The sequence below is a fragment of the Carya illinoinensis genome, chromosome 12, assembly GCF_018687715.1.
Source record: "Carya illinoinensis cultivar Pawnee chromosome 12, C.illinoinensisPawnee_v1, whole genome shotgun sequence".
In the NCBI taxonomy this organism is placed as follows: domain Eukaryota; kingdom Viridiplantae; phylum Streptophyta; class Magnoliopsida; order Fagales; family Juglandaceae; genus Carya; species Carya illinoinensis.
Window position 1 is genome coordinate 25,310,178 of NC_056763.1, and position 13,252 is coordinate 25,323,429.

Genomic DNA, 13,252 nt, shown 5'->3' on the forward strand with positions numbered 1-13,252 from the left:
CAAACCCTTTCATTTTCAGTCGCAAAGCTTATAATTCTGTCTCCTATGGGCAGCACACGCTTCATCATAGCCGTTGAGAACAAAGTCAACGGCAAAATCGCTTAAAAACTTTTCCAATCTCTTTTTCTGCTAAAAAGTGTGGAGGATTAAATCCAATGTAAGATTTAGGCTGCTCATTAATGTCTCTCTGCTGTTTTCACAAACTTTTTGTATTTTAAGGAAGAAGCCTGCAGCTGAAATGAATCTGATCATCAACTGCTGAAACTTAGTGACAATATCAATCAAGTAATAGGAGGTCCTACCAATATATGATGATTGAATGAACAAGAAAGATCCGCTCAAACATGCATATTAATTATAGTCGTGACATAGTGAAATACAGATAAACAAGCTTTACTCTCTGGCAGAAAACATGCTTTGCCCTTTGAACAAAGGGCAACGGGACCAATTTAATGGATATCGGACAGAAACTATCAATGAAAACTATCATGACATGTTCTCTTTCTACTACTATCAGTGGCGCATGTGATTATAATTCAACTTTGCAAGTTTTTGACTAGTGATAAAGGGAATTTCAGATCTCTTTTCCCACCTCGGGAATCATAATAATAATAACAATAATAATATTATTGAATATAATGTAGCAATTCGGAAAAGTTGTTCTCTTTTTCTTTTTACAAGGAACTAGCTTTCTTTCAACCCAAACACAGGCTATAACGTTGTAGCTTGTTGTCGACTTCCTTTAGTTAAGTCCAGTACTTTTCTTCTTCCTTCACTTTTTAGAACCTGTAAACGTTGAATAAAATGTCATCACAACTTCGAGTTAACATGTCATGACATCTTTTCTTATTACTTGAAAGAACATGTTCTGCAAGCACATCATGCAGGAAGTTTAAAGTTGTCAAGGCTATCACAGCAACAAGACTTTGAAAAAATTTAAAGGGTCTCGGTCCAAACCAAATGACCTAGCTAGATTTGAATTAATATGAGGATACCTTTAAAAGAATGATCAAAGGAGATCAGCCTGTATATTATTGCTGTCAGGTTGAATTGTGGCATTTGACAAAAGATTTCCTCAAATGACTTAGCCATCATAATTATAATGTAGTATTAATTTGACATGTTGGTCTCTTTGCTTCAACCTTTACAGCCGAAAACTCTCTCTTTATTAATCTTTATCATTAATCCAATGAAAAATGAAATGGGTTCCTGCTAGCAAGTAGAATTAATAAATTATATCTTGGGCTTATTTCTGTTGGGAAAAGTTTGCAAGGAATCTCTCACTTTTATGGAGAGCATGAAAAAGCTGACAATGCAATTGAGCTGCCACATAAGCTTTATATTGCCCAATAAAAGAGTAGCATAAATGCTGATCTCACGGACCTTTCCCATGCACGTTATACCGGCCGGCCATCAGTACCCTAGAAAAAAAAAGGAAGCGTGATCAGAATTAACATATTTACATATAGCCTCTGATCATACCCAATAGAAGATTGGCAATTTTTGAAGGATTGGCACGTAATTTATGGCTCTGGTTAATTGTTATAGATTGCATGTTTCACTTTATATGATTACAACCGGAAATCCACACAATGTGCATGTTAAATGGCCGCTGTGCACAAATACATTTCTTACTGGGGACCGAAGAATAGAAGTGAACGTCGATCTTCATCAGGAAAAAGAAAAAGACGTTAAATTCGGTTCTATAAACGGCTAATGATCCAATAATCATGCTATTTCCATCTCCGTTGTATTCCAGAAGGTGATCTACTCCGCAAGAAGGGACGCAGGCAGGCCCGGCCCCCACCCAACCTTTCTCGGCTCCCTCACCAATGCATGTGGGCACCACCACCTCGGAAACATACCCCCCCAACAAAAAAGCCTTTATCCTACACTACTACACCTCCGACAATGATTTTCCGACCTCGGCGTACTGTCCCATCCAGAGAATGTCTTCCCTCTATGTCTTGTGTCGACACCTGCATGCATATATAATAAGCAATATTGATTCTCGATCTATGCGATCACTCCCTCCCAAAACTCTATGCGCAGCTTTATATTCTAGACTCATCAAAAATTGGAGTTAGGATGCGGGCTACTTTCCAAGTTTCATCGGCTCCATGCTACTTTAACAATGGGGTTATACTAGCCATTAACCAACATTAGCTAAGTTCTACATCTTAGGTACTTCTTGAACATAACAGTATTTAAAAATAAAAATAAAAAATAGCGTATATATTATAAATAATGTTAGGTATCATAATTCTTTATTTTGATATTCGCCGCTAGAAGCAATCGTATGAGGGGTGGGCAGCGGGGCCCCGTTACCCGCTGCCCCGCACCGTTCGCCCCGTCCCCGCATAGTGCGGGGCGGGGCATCCGCACCGTCAGGGCCGGGGCGGGGCCCCCCGGCCCGTAAGCTGTAACCCCAGCGGGGGCGGGGGACGGGGACGGACCCCCCCGGTCCGTTTTTCCCCCGCCCCGTTACGTATCATATATAATATATATAATATATAACCATCTTAGATAAACCAAATCCGTAACCCAAACAACATAATCCTAACAATCTAGAAACCATAATGTTGCGAAAAACATCACTTACCTTGGGTTGAATCAGTCCAAGTAGGCTACGGCAGAAAGGGGTGAGTGGTGAGTAGTGGCACCATGCGGTGAAACTTGTTGGATCACAGTGGTTTGAATGGAAGGCAAGTAGCGGCTCGGCTTGATGGCAAGATCAAAGCAGTGGGTGAGAAACAGAGAGGGAAACGGACAGAAAGAGAGGCGGGTAGAGAGGACTTACCGGTGGCTTCATTCGACGTCGTGAGCAACGGTGTGGCAAGTGACGTTCTCGAAGCGGAAGGGCGGGCTGATGAAGAAGGTTCGCGAACTCGCCGTGCTCTGCGACGTGGAACTCGCAAACTCGCCGTGCTTTGCGACCCCGAAACCCATACCCAGAAAGTTTCTCCCGAGTCCCTCCCCTCCCCTCCTCCCTCTGCCACGCCGGACGCACGCTGTCCCTCCTCCCTCTGCCACGCCGTCCCTCCTCCCTCTGCCACGCCCGACGCACGCCCAGAAGGGGGGTGCGGGGGGCCGGACGGACTGCCCCCCTACCCCGTACCCCGTCATGCGGGACGGGGTACCCCGCCCCCGCACACCGGAGGCGGGGGACGGGGGGGATTTTCCCCATCCGCCCCATGCGGGGGCGGGGGGCGGGGGGGTGCCTACCCCGCACCGTATGGTGCGGGTAGCACCCCTAATCGGTATTGAAATAAGAGGAACAGCCAAGGGGCACCTATTTGTATTTTTTTATTTTGATGAGTACTATAACTATAAAAAAAAAAGATCTCATAAAAATAAATACATAAATTGACATGATTTTATATAATGCATTAGATTATATTAGATCTATTATATAATAAAAATAATTTTACAATCTAACGGATACAGTCATATAAAATTACATCAGTTTGAGATTACTTTTATGAGTTCATTAAGACGCCAATTTTGGTGCAATGGATTCCACCTCCTTTAGGGACCTTCAAATTAAATATTGATGGTGTTTCCAAAGGCAACCATAATCCTTCTGGCTATGGTAGTATCTTTATGTCCTCTAATTGTTTCATTATTGTTGGTTTTTCTTATTTTTTGGGCTTTAGTTCTAATACTCTTGCAGAATTATCAGCTTTAAAATTTAGTCTTACTATATGCTATCAATTAAGTATTTTTGAACTCATTATCGAATCGTATTCTCTCCTTGTTGTAAATTGGTTTAATATCGAAACCAACCTCTTGAAATATTTTGATATTCAGGATGTTATTTTACGGTTCAAGCATCATATTCCTTTTAGTCTCAAGCATGTTTATAGAGAGGGTAATGTTTTCGCAGATAGCCTCATCTCATCTGGAGCCCTGGGCAACATGGTAAGTTTCTATTCTCTAGTTCAATTGCCTAAGCATATGCTTGATTTGCACGTTTTAGCTTTCAACATTGACTCTAGTTCTTTATTCCTTTACGGACCATTTATATTCTTCTATTATTAATTTTCTTATTTCATTTTTCCTTAGGAGTTTGGTTTTGAGATTTTATTGTAACTTCATGCTCTCCGTGTAACCTTATTATTTATAAATAAAAATTATCAATAAAATTAAAATATTGTTATTTTTTTAAAAATATTTTTTTAATTTTATTTTCATCGCATTATACAAATATAATCTTTTTTATTACTCTTAGATTATCTTTTATTTTTTAAAATTTAATTTCAAAAATTAGTAACTAATATCGCCTCGTCAATCTTTGTAGACCACGTTATTTATTGATTTATTTATTTTTGACAAGTACAACGTTAAAGGTAAGATGTACAAACGTGTGGACCATAGGGTGCGATGGTTGCGCGAGAACCAAGAAACCGGCTCGTTTGTTTGAGGTACGAAACGTGGCTAATCCTCGACGTTGATTGACTTGTAAGTCAATCAGACGATGGCGGTGATTTTGAGGGCTAATTGCTGGTGATAGAGGTGGCAGCAAAGCCGGACGGTTCAAATGCTTTTGTTTCTTTGTCTTCTCACTTCACTCTCTGTCTACGACCGAGTTGTGGGGGACCACCTGAGGCGATATGGATTGTTATTGGGTCTGGTGCTGCCACGTCGTCCTCATTTTTGGGTGGAACGATAATTGTGTCAGGGACCACGTCATCACTGTCCAGTCTCAATTTTTGTTCCTTTGTTGCTTAGGTTTTCCTAGTTTGATATTTATTTTAAATTTTGTTATATATAAAAATAGCCGCGCATCTTAATATTAATTTATTTATATTTAAAATTTAAATTAATATTATTTTTAATAAAATTTATTTTTTAATTAATCACATTATATTGATGTATAGATTAATATATAATTATACTTATAATTATATTTTTCTATTTATTTTTAAAATTTATAAAATCAAATATCTAAAAATTTTATAAAATTGATATATTAAGATTAATAGCTTAGGATTGTGTTTGTATAGGCAGGTTATTTCATATATTTTATGAATAGTAATAAAAAAATATTAAATAATAATTAATAATAATATAAAATAAAAAAATATCTAAAAAATTATAATAAAATAATAAATAATAATAAAGTATTCGTGATTTTTAAAACTTTATACTTCAATTCTATGACCTATATGAGAAAGATAATTATAGTGTATGGATTTTTGTTCTTGTTAGTCTCTTCATCGATGTCAAACATATGTACTTATGTGCAAATCTAAGTTATATAAGAAACATAACAATAATTATATAGAGTAATAATATAGTTGATATAGGATGTCGGCTCATAAAGTATTTTTTATTATAAAATAAATTTAATATATCACATCAAATAACATCAGCGTGTTAGTTACTTCTGTGATCCTAATCTAACACTTCTATTTGTTAATTCATTACCTGTGATATTCTGATCTAAAAATATAATCTCAAAACAGGGAGAATTGGATACTATTTCTTTTAAAATAAAAAATACTAATTAAGATATTTACATCACGTATCATTCATACGACATAATTTGATTTAAAAGATAAATTATAAAATTTAAATTTTATAAATTAAATATTATCATTTAAATAATATAAATATCATGTAAATGATGTATAGTATATAAGCCTTAAAATAGCAGTACTCTTTAAAATAGATCATTTAAAATCGATGCTTGACATCCAAGAACGAACTTGGTTTTGTATGTGTTTTAATGGGCTGCAGCTGGAATATGTGATTTTGAACTCTCCAGATATCCATTTATTAGCTTTTGGGCTCGGGAAGGTTTGGGCTTCTGCCTACAGGGGGCTTACATGGGCCACTTCAGATCCTTCAGTTTTTTTTTTTTAACTCTGTTGATAAATCACACGGATCTTTAGGATTTCTGCCTTATTTAGAATTATTCTTTATAAAACTTAGATTACGTTTGAATATCAAGGTGATCTTAGATAATTAATAAATAATAAAATAATAAAAAATAATGAATAGTTTATTTATATTATTAAATAATTTATAAATAATAATAAAATTGTCTGAAATGATATCAGATCATCTTACTAATTAACCAAACATAGTCGATTTAAATAGATCGAGATAGTTCAGTCTTACAGCATCTCTTAAGCGTTTTATGTTGTTTGAGAGACAGACATAGATTGTATCTATTTCTCTTCACACTGATCCTGTATTGGACTTCTAATTCAATCATTCTTGGTTTATAGTATATAGTAATGAAGATAAATGATATTTATAATTATAAACTGAATAAATCTTGCATACTCATTGAAACAAATGGATAAATATGAGATTTAAATGAAAAAATTATTTTTTAATAATAAATCCCATTTTTTTCAAAAGAAACTTACGATATTTATACATTTTGTAATTATATCTAAGTATCTAACATTACTAAACAATGAAACATGAAGAAGATCATGATATTTACTATTTTGTAAATCTTGAAAAGTTGCTTAATCACCTATGATATCATAGACAGCTAGTTTATACTACTTGAATATTCGCTGCAGTATGGTTTAAAGATGAGTAATTTTGTTATATACAGTTACTTTTGCATATTTTTTATTCACTTTATTAATATAATTAAAAGTGACACGGTTATTCTAGTTATTTTATATTAAAAAAAAGTAACACAGTTAATCACATTAGTGAAGTGTGCGATGAGTACTCAAAAGTGACTATACACAAAATTTTTATTACTTTAAATATTATTTTACACTTGTTATTATAGTACTTGAAAATGAAATAGTTTGATTTAGCATAAAATATTATCCAATATGACAGAGAAGGATCTTGTCGCAAAATGGTTTAAGATTCGGTTAATTATCACAACATATGATTAATATAATCTCATTCAATCTATTCTTTTTGGGCCTCGAGAGCATTAAACAATTGCATGTGCATGCCCAACTTGTGCAAATTGCAAGAAAAACAAAAGCAAAGAAATTGCTACTTTTTTTTGGTACTTTGAGCCTCTCATCCTTGAAGTTAGTAATCAAATGAATTTCGAGCTATAAAAGTTGCATACCCATTTAAAGTTTCCAAACTCTTTTTTCATAGAAATGATATTTACGCATAAATATTGTGTAATTTTTTTTGAAAAAAATTAAATAAATAAATAATTTATATGAAAAAAAAAATTAATTATAAATTTCACTATTTCTAAAAATAAATGTGTCATATTTGTACATTTTACAATTATATATAAAATTATTATTTTCTACGCAAACTCAAGAACATTAGTGCTGAAGATATAATCAAAATAGAAAATTTTATTTCTATAAATAATTTATAAATATTTTATAATCGATCAATTCAATTAGACTGTTTCATTAAAATTAAAATATTAATTTTATAAAATTATTGAAATTGTAAGATAATTATAAAGAAAAATTATAAGTCAGTTTTGTAATCAAACACGTGAACAGTTGTCTCTAGCAATCATTTGTCACCCACTATATAAGGTAATTATACTGCCAAGTTCTGTCGCCCAACTTTGCCCTTCAAGTATCTGTTATAAAGTGTACAAATGTGCCCTATTTATTTTAGTGCGTAGAAGAAGCCAGAAGGTCACATCTGTCATTTGGAACTCTTGGCTTCTCATGTTTCTCACAAGCTGAAGCTGAACCAGAGCGTCAGAGCCAGTCCCTAATATGTAACGAAGGCCTTCAATTGCGTTCTTGGGAATTTCAGAATCACAGGCAGATTAGCTATTACCGGTAGAATTGTTCTCTGGGGTTAAAGCCCGGTTCACCTGAGATTTTGTGCTCTTACGGGTTAGTAGCTTTTTTCACAGATTATCCATTTGGAAAAAGTTTCGTCTTCATCTACGCCCACTAATCGTTTTGATTCATGCTCTTAACGCATATTCTAGCTGGGTTTTTGATTTATTTTCCCGGATATTTTGGGGGTCTAGGTATATACCCATTTAATGGAGGATTTAATTCTTGTTAGGAGCTTGAGGAAAAAATGTTGGGTTTTGTTCTTCTCTGCTTGTTTAAAAAAGAATATCATTAAAAAATAAATAAAAAATACTTGTTAGCACTTTTCGCTTTAGTATACGATTTGTTTGGTTTACATGAGAGTGGCGAGGAAATTTGAAATTTTTACGTTGATAATAATGCTAAAGTTTGTGTAGGATTTATGAGTAACAGGTTGGGGGAGGATATAGGAAAAGTGAATAAAGATTCTTGCACCATAATCGGAATGTTGAACTTTCTCGCTAGACTTTCTCTGTTTTGCTCAAAACATGATGATTTTTAATTCGCTAATGTCCGTCTTTCCTTTGAAGTGGTATGATCAAGTTATGGTGCCGTTGTGGACAGGGAAATGAATCAGCTAAGTGGCATATTAGTTTGTGATGAGACATAACATCATAGGAATGCACTGGAATAATTAGTGATAATTTTCTTTCCTTTCGTGCATTCGTTGGAAAATAATGACTTCTGTTTTCATAGAAATTTTAGTCTTCTTGTCCTTTTTTCATGGAAATTGAGTAAATTTGTATCGGGTCCAGAAAATCCTCGAGTCAGGAACTTTCTCGCTAGACTTTCTCTGTTTTGCTCAACACATGATGATTTTTAATTCGCTAATGTCCGTCTTTCCTTTGAAGTGGTATGATCAAGTTATGGTGCCGTTGTGGACAGGGAAATGAATCAGCTAAGTGGCATATTAGTTTGTGATGAGACAGAACATCATAGGAATGCACTGGAATAATTAGTGATAATTTTCTTTCCTTTCGTGCATTCGTTGGAAAATAATGACTTCTGTTTTCATAGAAATTTTAGTCTTGTCCTTTTTTCATGGAAATTGAGTAAATTTTTATCGTGTCCAGAAAATCCTCGAGTCAGTTTACTAGACAGGCATGTTCTTATGCTGTTGGAGTCTTGGAGATATGCGCAATGATGGCTACGTTTGTACTAGACTACTAGTTTTGGTGTCTTTTAGGTTCATGAATTAACCATTACGTTTTAATTCATTCAGTTTGTGACATTTCTAAAGCTTTTGTTCAAACATATGGAATTTATGTGAACTGACTTCTATTTACTTTTCTTATTTGTTCTACAGTTGCACTTCAATTCAAGCTTCATTCTTTAGATTGCATGAAGCATGAATTTGGCTGTATTCCTCTTCAGACATGGACAAATCCATAGCAGCCAAGACTTACAAACTTGGTGACCAGAGCACCAGTGACATTGTTATATGCTTCAAAAATAGAGAAGGAAGACCTGAATGCTTCTACTCTCACTCCTCCATCCTCATAAATAGGAGTAAATTCTTTGCCAGTCAGCTCTCCCATCCAAATTCTAGTACTTGCATTGAGATTTTCTGCTCAGAGTTTGACTATGATGATCATGTTAATCTTTTGAGGCTGCTGTATCTTCCTGGAGAGTTGGTTCTGGAGTCCTTGGGCTCTGTCAAATCTGCTATTGGTATTCTGCAAACAGCTGTTGCCTTACATTGTGAAGAGATCACCCACAGTTGCATCCAGTACTTGGAGGCCGTTCCTTGGGAGGACAAGGAAGAGGAACAAATTTTGAAAGCAGTTACTAAATTGGGTCCAATAGCCATGCCTATATTAGCCAGAATCCAACCCGTGGATTTAACTGCCACAAAAAATGTTTTTGTTGCTGCAGTTCGCTTTGCCATGTCCATTGGTGGACCACATACTCCATTTGGAGATGAGCTAAAGACTTCTGCTAGAGAACAAGTTGAATACATGCTAGGGGAAGATGAAGAGACACCATTAGTTACAGCAGATCATGAGTTGAAATCAGTGGTAAGAATTGGGCTTTCAAATATATGTTCATCATTCGAAAGTGAGTTATCCTCTCTGCTTTTGGAATCTGAACTTGCGTGTGAGACAGCAGAGGATAAAATTTTGCAGACTTTATCGGATATTGAATGGATGAGTAACATACTTCCTAAGATGGATTTAATGAAGGACTTTGTGTCTAAGTGGATTGAAATCTCTGCTGGTGTTTTAGGGATGGTTGAAGATAAGAAACTCGATTGTGCCATGTGGGGTTTGAAAGTGAAGTTGATAGAAGTGACCAGTAAAGTCTTGGAAGCAGTTGGCTATGGCAGTGTGATTCTTCCAGCACCATGCCGGGTGCAACTGCTAAAGACATGGCTCCCTTATATACGGAAGATAAAGCCTCTCTTGGACTTAAAGGGCAACAAGGAGATGGGTTTTCCTTACAAGATGAGCGAAGACCTGTGCCAGAGCATTGAGGGGGCAATGGTGGCATTGATACTGGCATTGCCATCAAATGATCAGGCTGATATTTTGGGAGACTGGATGAGTAGAACCGAGGAAACTCTGTTTCCTGATTTGAGTGAGGCTTTTGAGGTCTGGTGTTACAGAACCAAGTCTGCAAAGAGAAGGTTAGTGCAGGGATTAGACAATGTTAACAATGCCACTGTCAGCCTTTGAATTCTCTCTGTTGCAATATAATCATTTTATGAAATCTGATGAACGTGATAATCCTATTCATGTATTTCGAAGGAACTAAGTTCAATCTGATTGTTTTTTTTCAATTTCATTTCCATGTCATTTCCAAGCAGCTCAAATTCCCCACGTGTTATTAAACCCAGCGCATGATTAATGGACATCATAAGAATACAAATTAATGGTTATGTAAATAATTTTATGATACAATCTCGTGGTTGTGTGAGAATACACCTACTTCTACTAAAACTAAAGCTAAATATCATGCACTTTTTACCTGAACAAAAAGAATAAGTAGGGAAACACCAAGCATTGTTTACCTTTACTTACCTGTTGGAAAATGCTTTACATGTTTTGGATTAGAACCTCAACCGTAGGTCCCAGAACATGTTTTGGCCTGGAACATGGAAAACCTTAATAGTAGGTTCCATTACATAGTGTTTCTTTTTCTGCATATTAAGGGAGGGAGGAGATAATTGGAGCTTGGAGGTAGTTTTCCTATCTCGACGTGACTATAATAATACTCTTTTCATTGAAAACCGGATAGTTCTCATGGAATTTAAACCATCGAAGGGGGAATGTTAAATAAGAAACAGAAGTGCTACAGGACGGTTGGGCTGTTATAGATAGAAAAACAGCCCTCTATTGGCACGATGACACCTAGGAAAAAACACAATAGACTGTGTAGAACTCACCGCATAGAATCACCACAGGTTTTCTCTTTTAAGTAAAAATCTGAACTTTCTCACTCTTCTGCAAGTCTTTAGAGAGAGAGAGAGAGAGAGTATGAGAGAGCTTTAGGAGGCAGCCATTTGCGTCTTCGTCGTCGTTTCGGAGCTTAAGCACTATGAATTTAAGCTTTACAAAGCCCCGAGTTTTTGATCAGCTACTGAAAAGGACCTTCTAGAAAATGCCGTCAGTCCGAGCTTCGAGTGAATCTCCTCCATTTCCTCTACCTTCCGGAGTCTTTCTGTGGTTTTGGGTTTTTTTTTTTTTTTTCATAAGATTAATTTGTTGATTGTATGCCATGGGATCGTGTCTGGACTTGCATGGAAGTTTTGATTTTGTTGATGATACAATCGGCTGGCATTTGTAGATTGGCTTCCAAAATATGCTTCATTATAATGTCCTGAATGAAATAACGTTGATTGAAGATTTGATTTTACATCTCGTATAGTGGTCAAGCTCCGTCCTTGCCACCGTCTGGGTCGAGTGCCGTAGGAGATGAGTGTGGGGTGGGATTTCGTTTAGTTGGGATGGTATGAAAGACGAAGGAATGAGGAAGGGGACAGTATTTGTGGGTCTATGATCAAGTGTATGTAAGTGTAGCTTAAAAACACTACACTGCTTACGTGGCGTACAACAGTTGGAGGGCTGCTTAACGAGGGAGAGCAGCCGGACCGCTCCCGAGCTTTTCTCAATAAGAAATTCTTTATATAATTTAAGTTTTAAATTTACGAGTCTCTTGCTCAATGTGTTTATAAAAAAGTAGATCTCACCATGAAAAATCATTTTTTTTTTATGGAATCCACATTTTTATAAAAGACTTATACATGTAAGACTTGTAACTAGCATCACTCAGGTTAAATGCACCAACCAGCTGAAATAAAATACAATCATTGAAGTTATGGATAGATATAGACGGATAAGTTTATAGTAACCTTTGCTAATGACCATTTTCCACACGTGTCTGTCTTATGTTGCATAGCCAAGACAAGTTTGGTATCAGCCAACCCTTCCTGCTGCTTCTTTCCAATTTGTGTCACAAGCCTTCTCCAAGAACGTAAAGAATGTACTCCAAGAAAAAAAGAAAGAAAAAAGAATTAGAGAGAGAGAATCTGATTTGATTGTCATTCTTCGGATGATTTATTCCTTAAAGACTTATTTTCTTTTTATACACTTGTCTATGTTACTTCAATACACTCAATGCACTGATGGGCTCAATTCCCAAACAACACCGATACAATTAAACTCAGACTTAAGCCCAGAAAGCCCAAGCCCATTCTCCTAATACATTCGCCCTATTTCACTTGAGACGTCCTTCGACCCATTAAGTCCATTCACGTTGCATTGCGTAGTCGGTTTGAACACGAAAAGTTACATACATGTTCCACGAAACAAGCAAAACCGCCGCTACAAGGACCAAGGAAAAAACATCACCCCTTTTGGATTCACGGTATGGTGAGACAGTGAGTTCATGATTTCTAAGCTTTTTTAAGATAATATTTGGTGGCATTTTTTACTTCATATAATTATATGAAGTAAATATCAAAACCTCTAGTATAAAAAACGGCCCCTCATTATTTATCATATAATTATATCTTAATATTTTTTAAGGCGGTGTTACTCCCACCGCTGGGAGCTCCTGTTAATTATTTTGTGTTGTTTTATTTTTTACTTATTTTTGTACATATTTTTTTAACATTTTTAAATATATATATTTAAATAAATTCATAATATTATTAAAAAATACTTATTTAATTATTAAATAAAAATAATAAATAAAAAAAGTTCTAGTGGTAACTCCAACGGAAGAAGAATAGCATTTTTCTCTTTTTTTTAATGTCATACGTTAAAATATAAAATTATTTTTATTATAAATAAATCCAATAAATAATATAAAATCACGTTTAAAATTTCTATGGGTGTTAGTATTTCCCAAAAAGAAACATTATACACATCAGCTCTGCTGACTGAAATTCCAACACTACCCTTGGACGCTCCGAAACTCTCTCTCCCCCCTAATTAATAACCGGTAATAATAAAGGC

At 35.5% G+C, this 13,252-nt stretch overlaps 1 protein-coding gene across 1 annotated transcript; it reads left to right on the top strand.

Moving 5' to 3' along the window:
• Positions 1-7,560: 7,560 nt before the first annotated feature.
• LOC122289675 (BTB/POZ domain-containing protein At3g05675-like) lies at positions 7,561-10,577 on the top strand. Its single transcript, XM_043096873.1, has 2 exons — positions 7,561-7,808; positions 9,100-10,577. The coding sequence occupies exon 2, from the start codon at positions 9,170-9,172 to the stop codon at positions 10,466-10,468; it is 1,299 nt and encodes a 432-aa protein (XP_042952807.1). The 5' UTR covers positions 7,561-7,808; positions 9,100-9,169; the 3' UTR covers positions 10,469-10,577.
• The last annotated feature ends 2,675 nt before the right edge of the window (positions 10,578-13,252 follow it).

Bases quoted from the DNA above. Each gene is read 5' to 3' on its own strand.
- LOC122289675 (XM_043096873.1), top strand. From the start codon at position 9,170: ATGGACAAATCCATAGCAGCCAAGACTTACAAACTTGGTGACCAGAGC.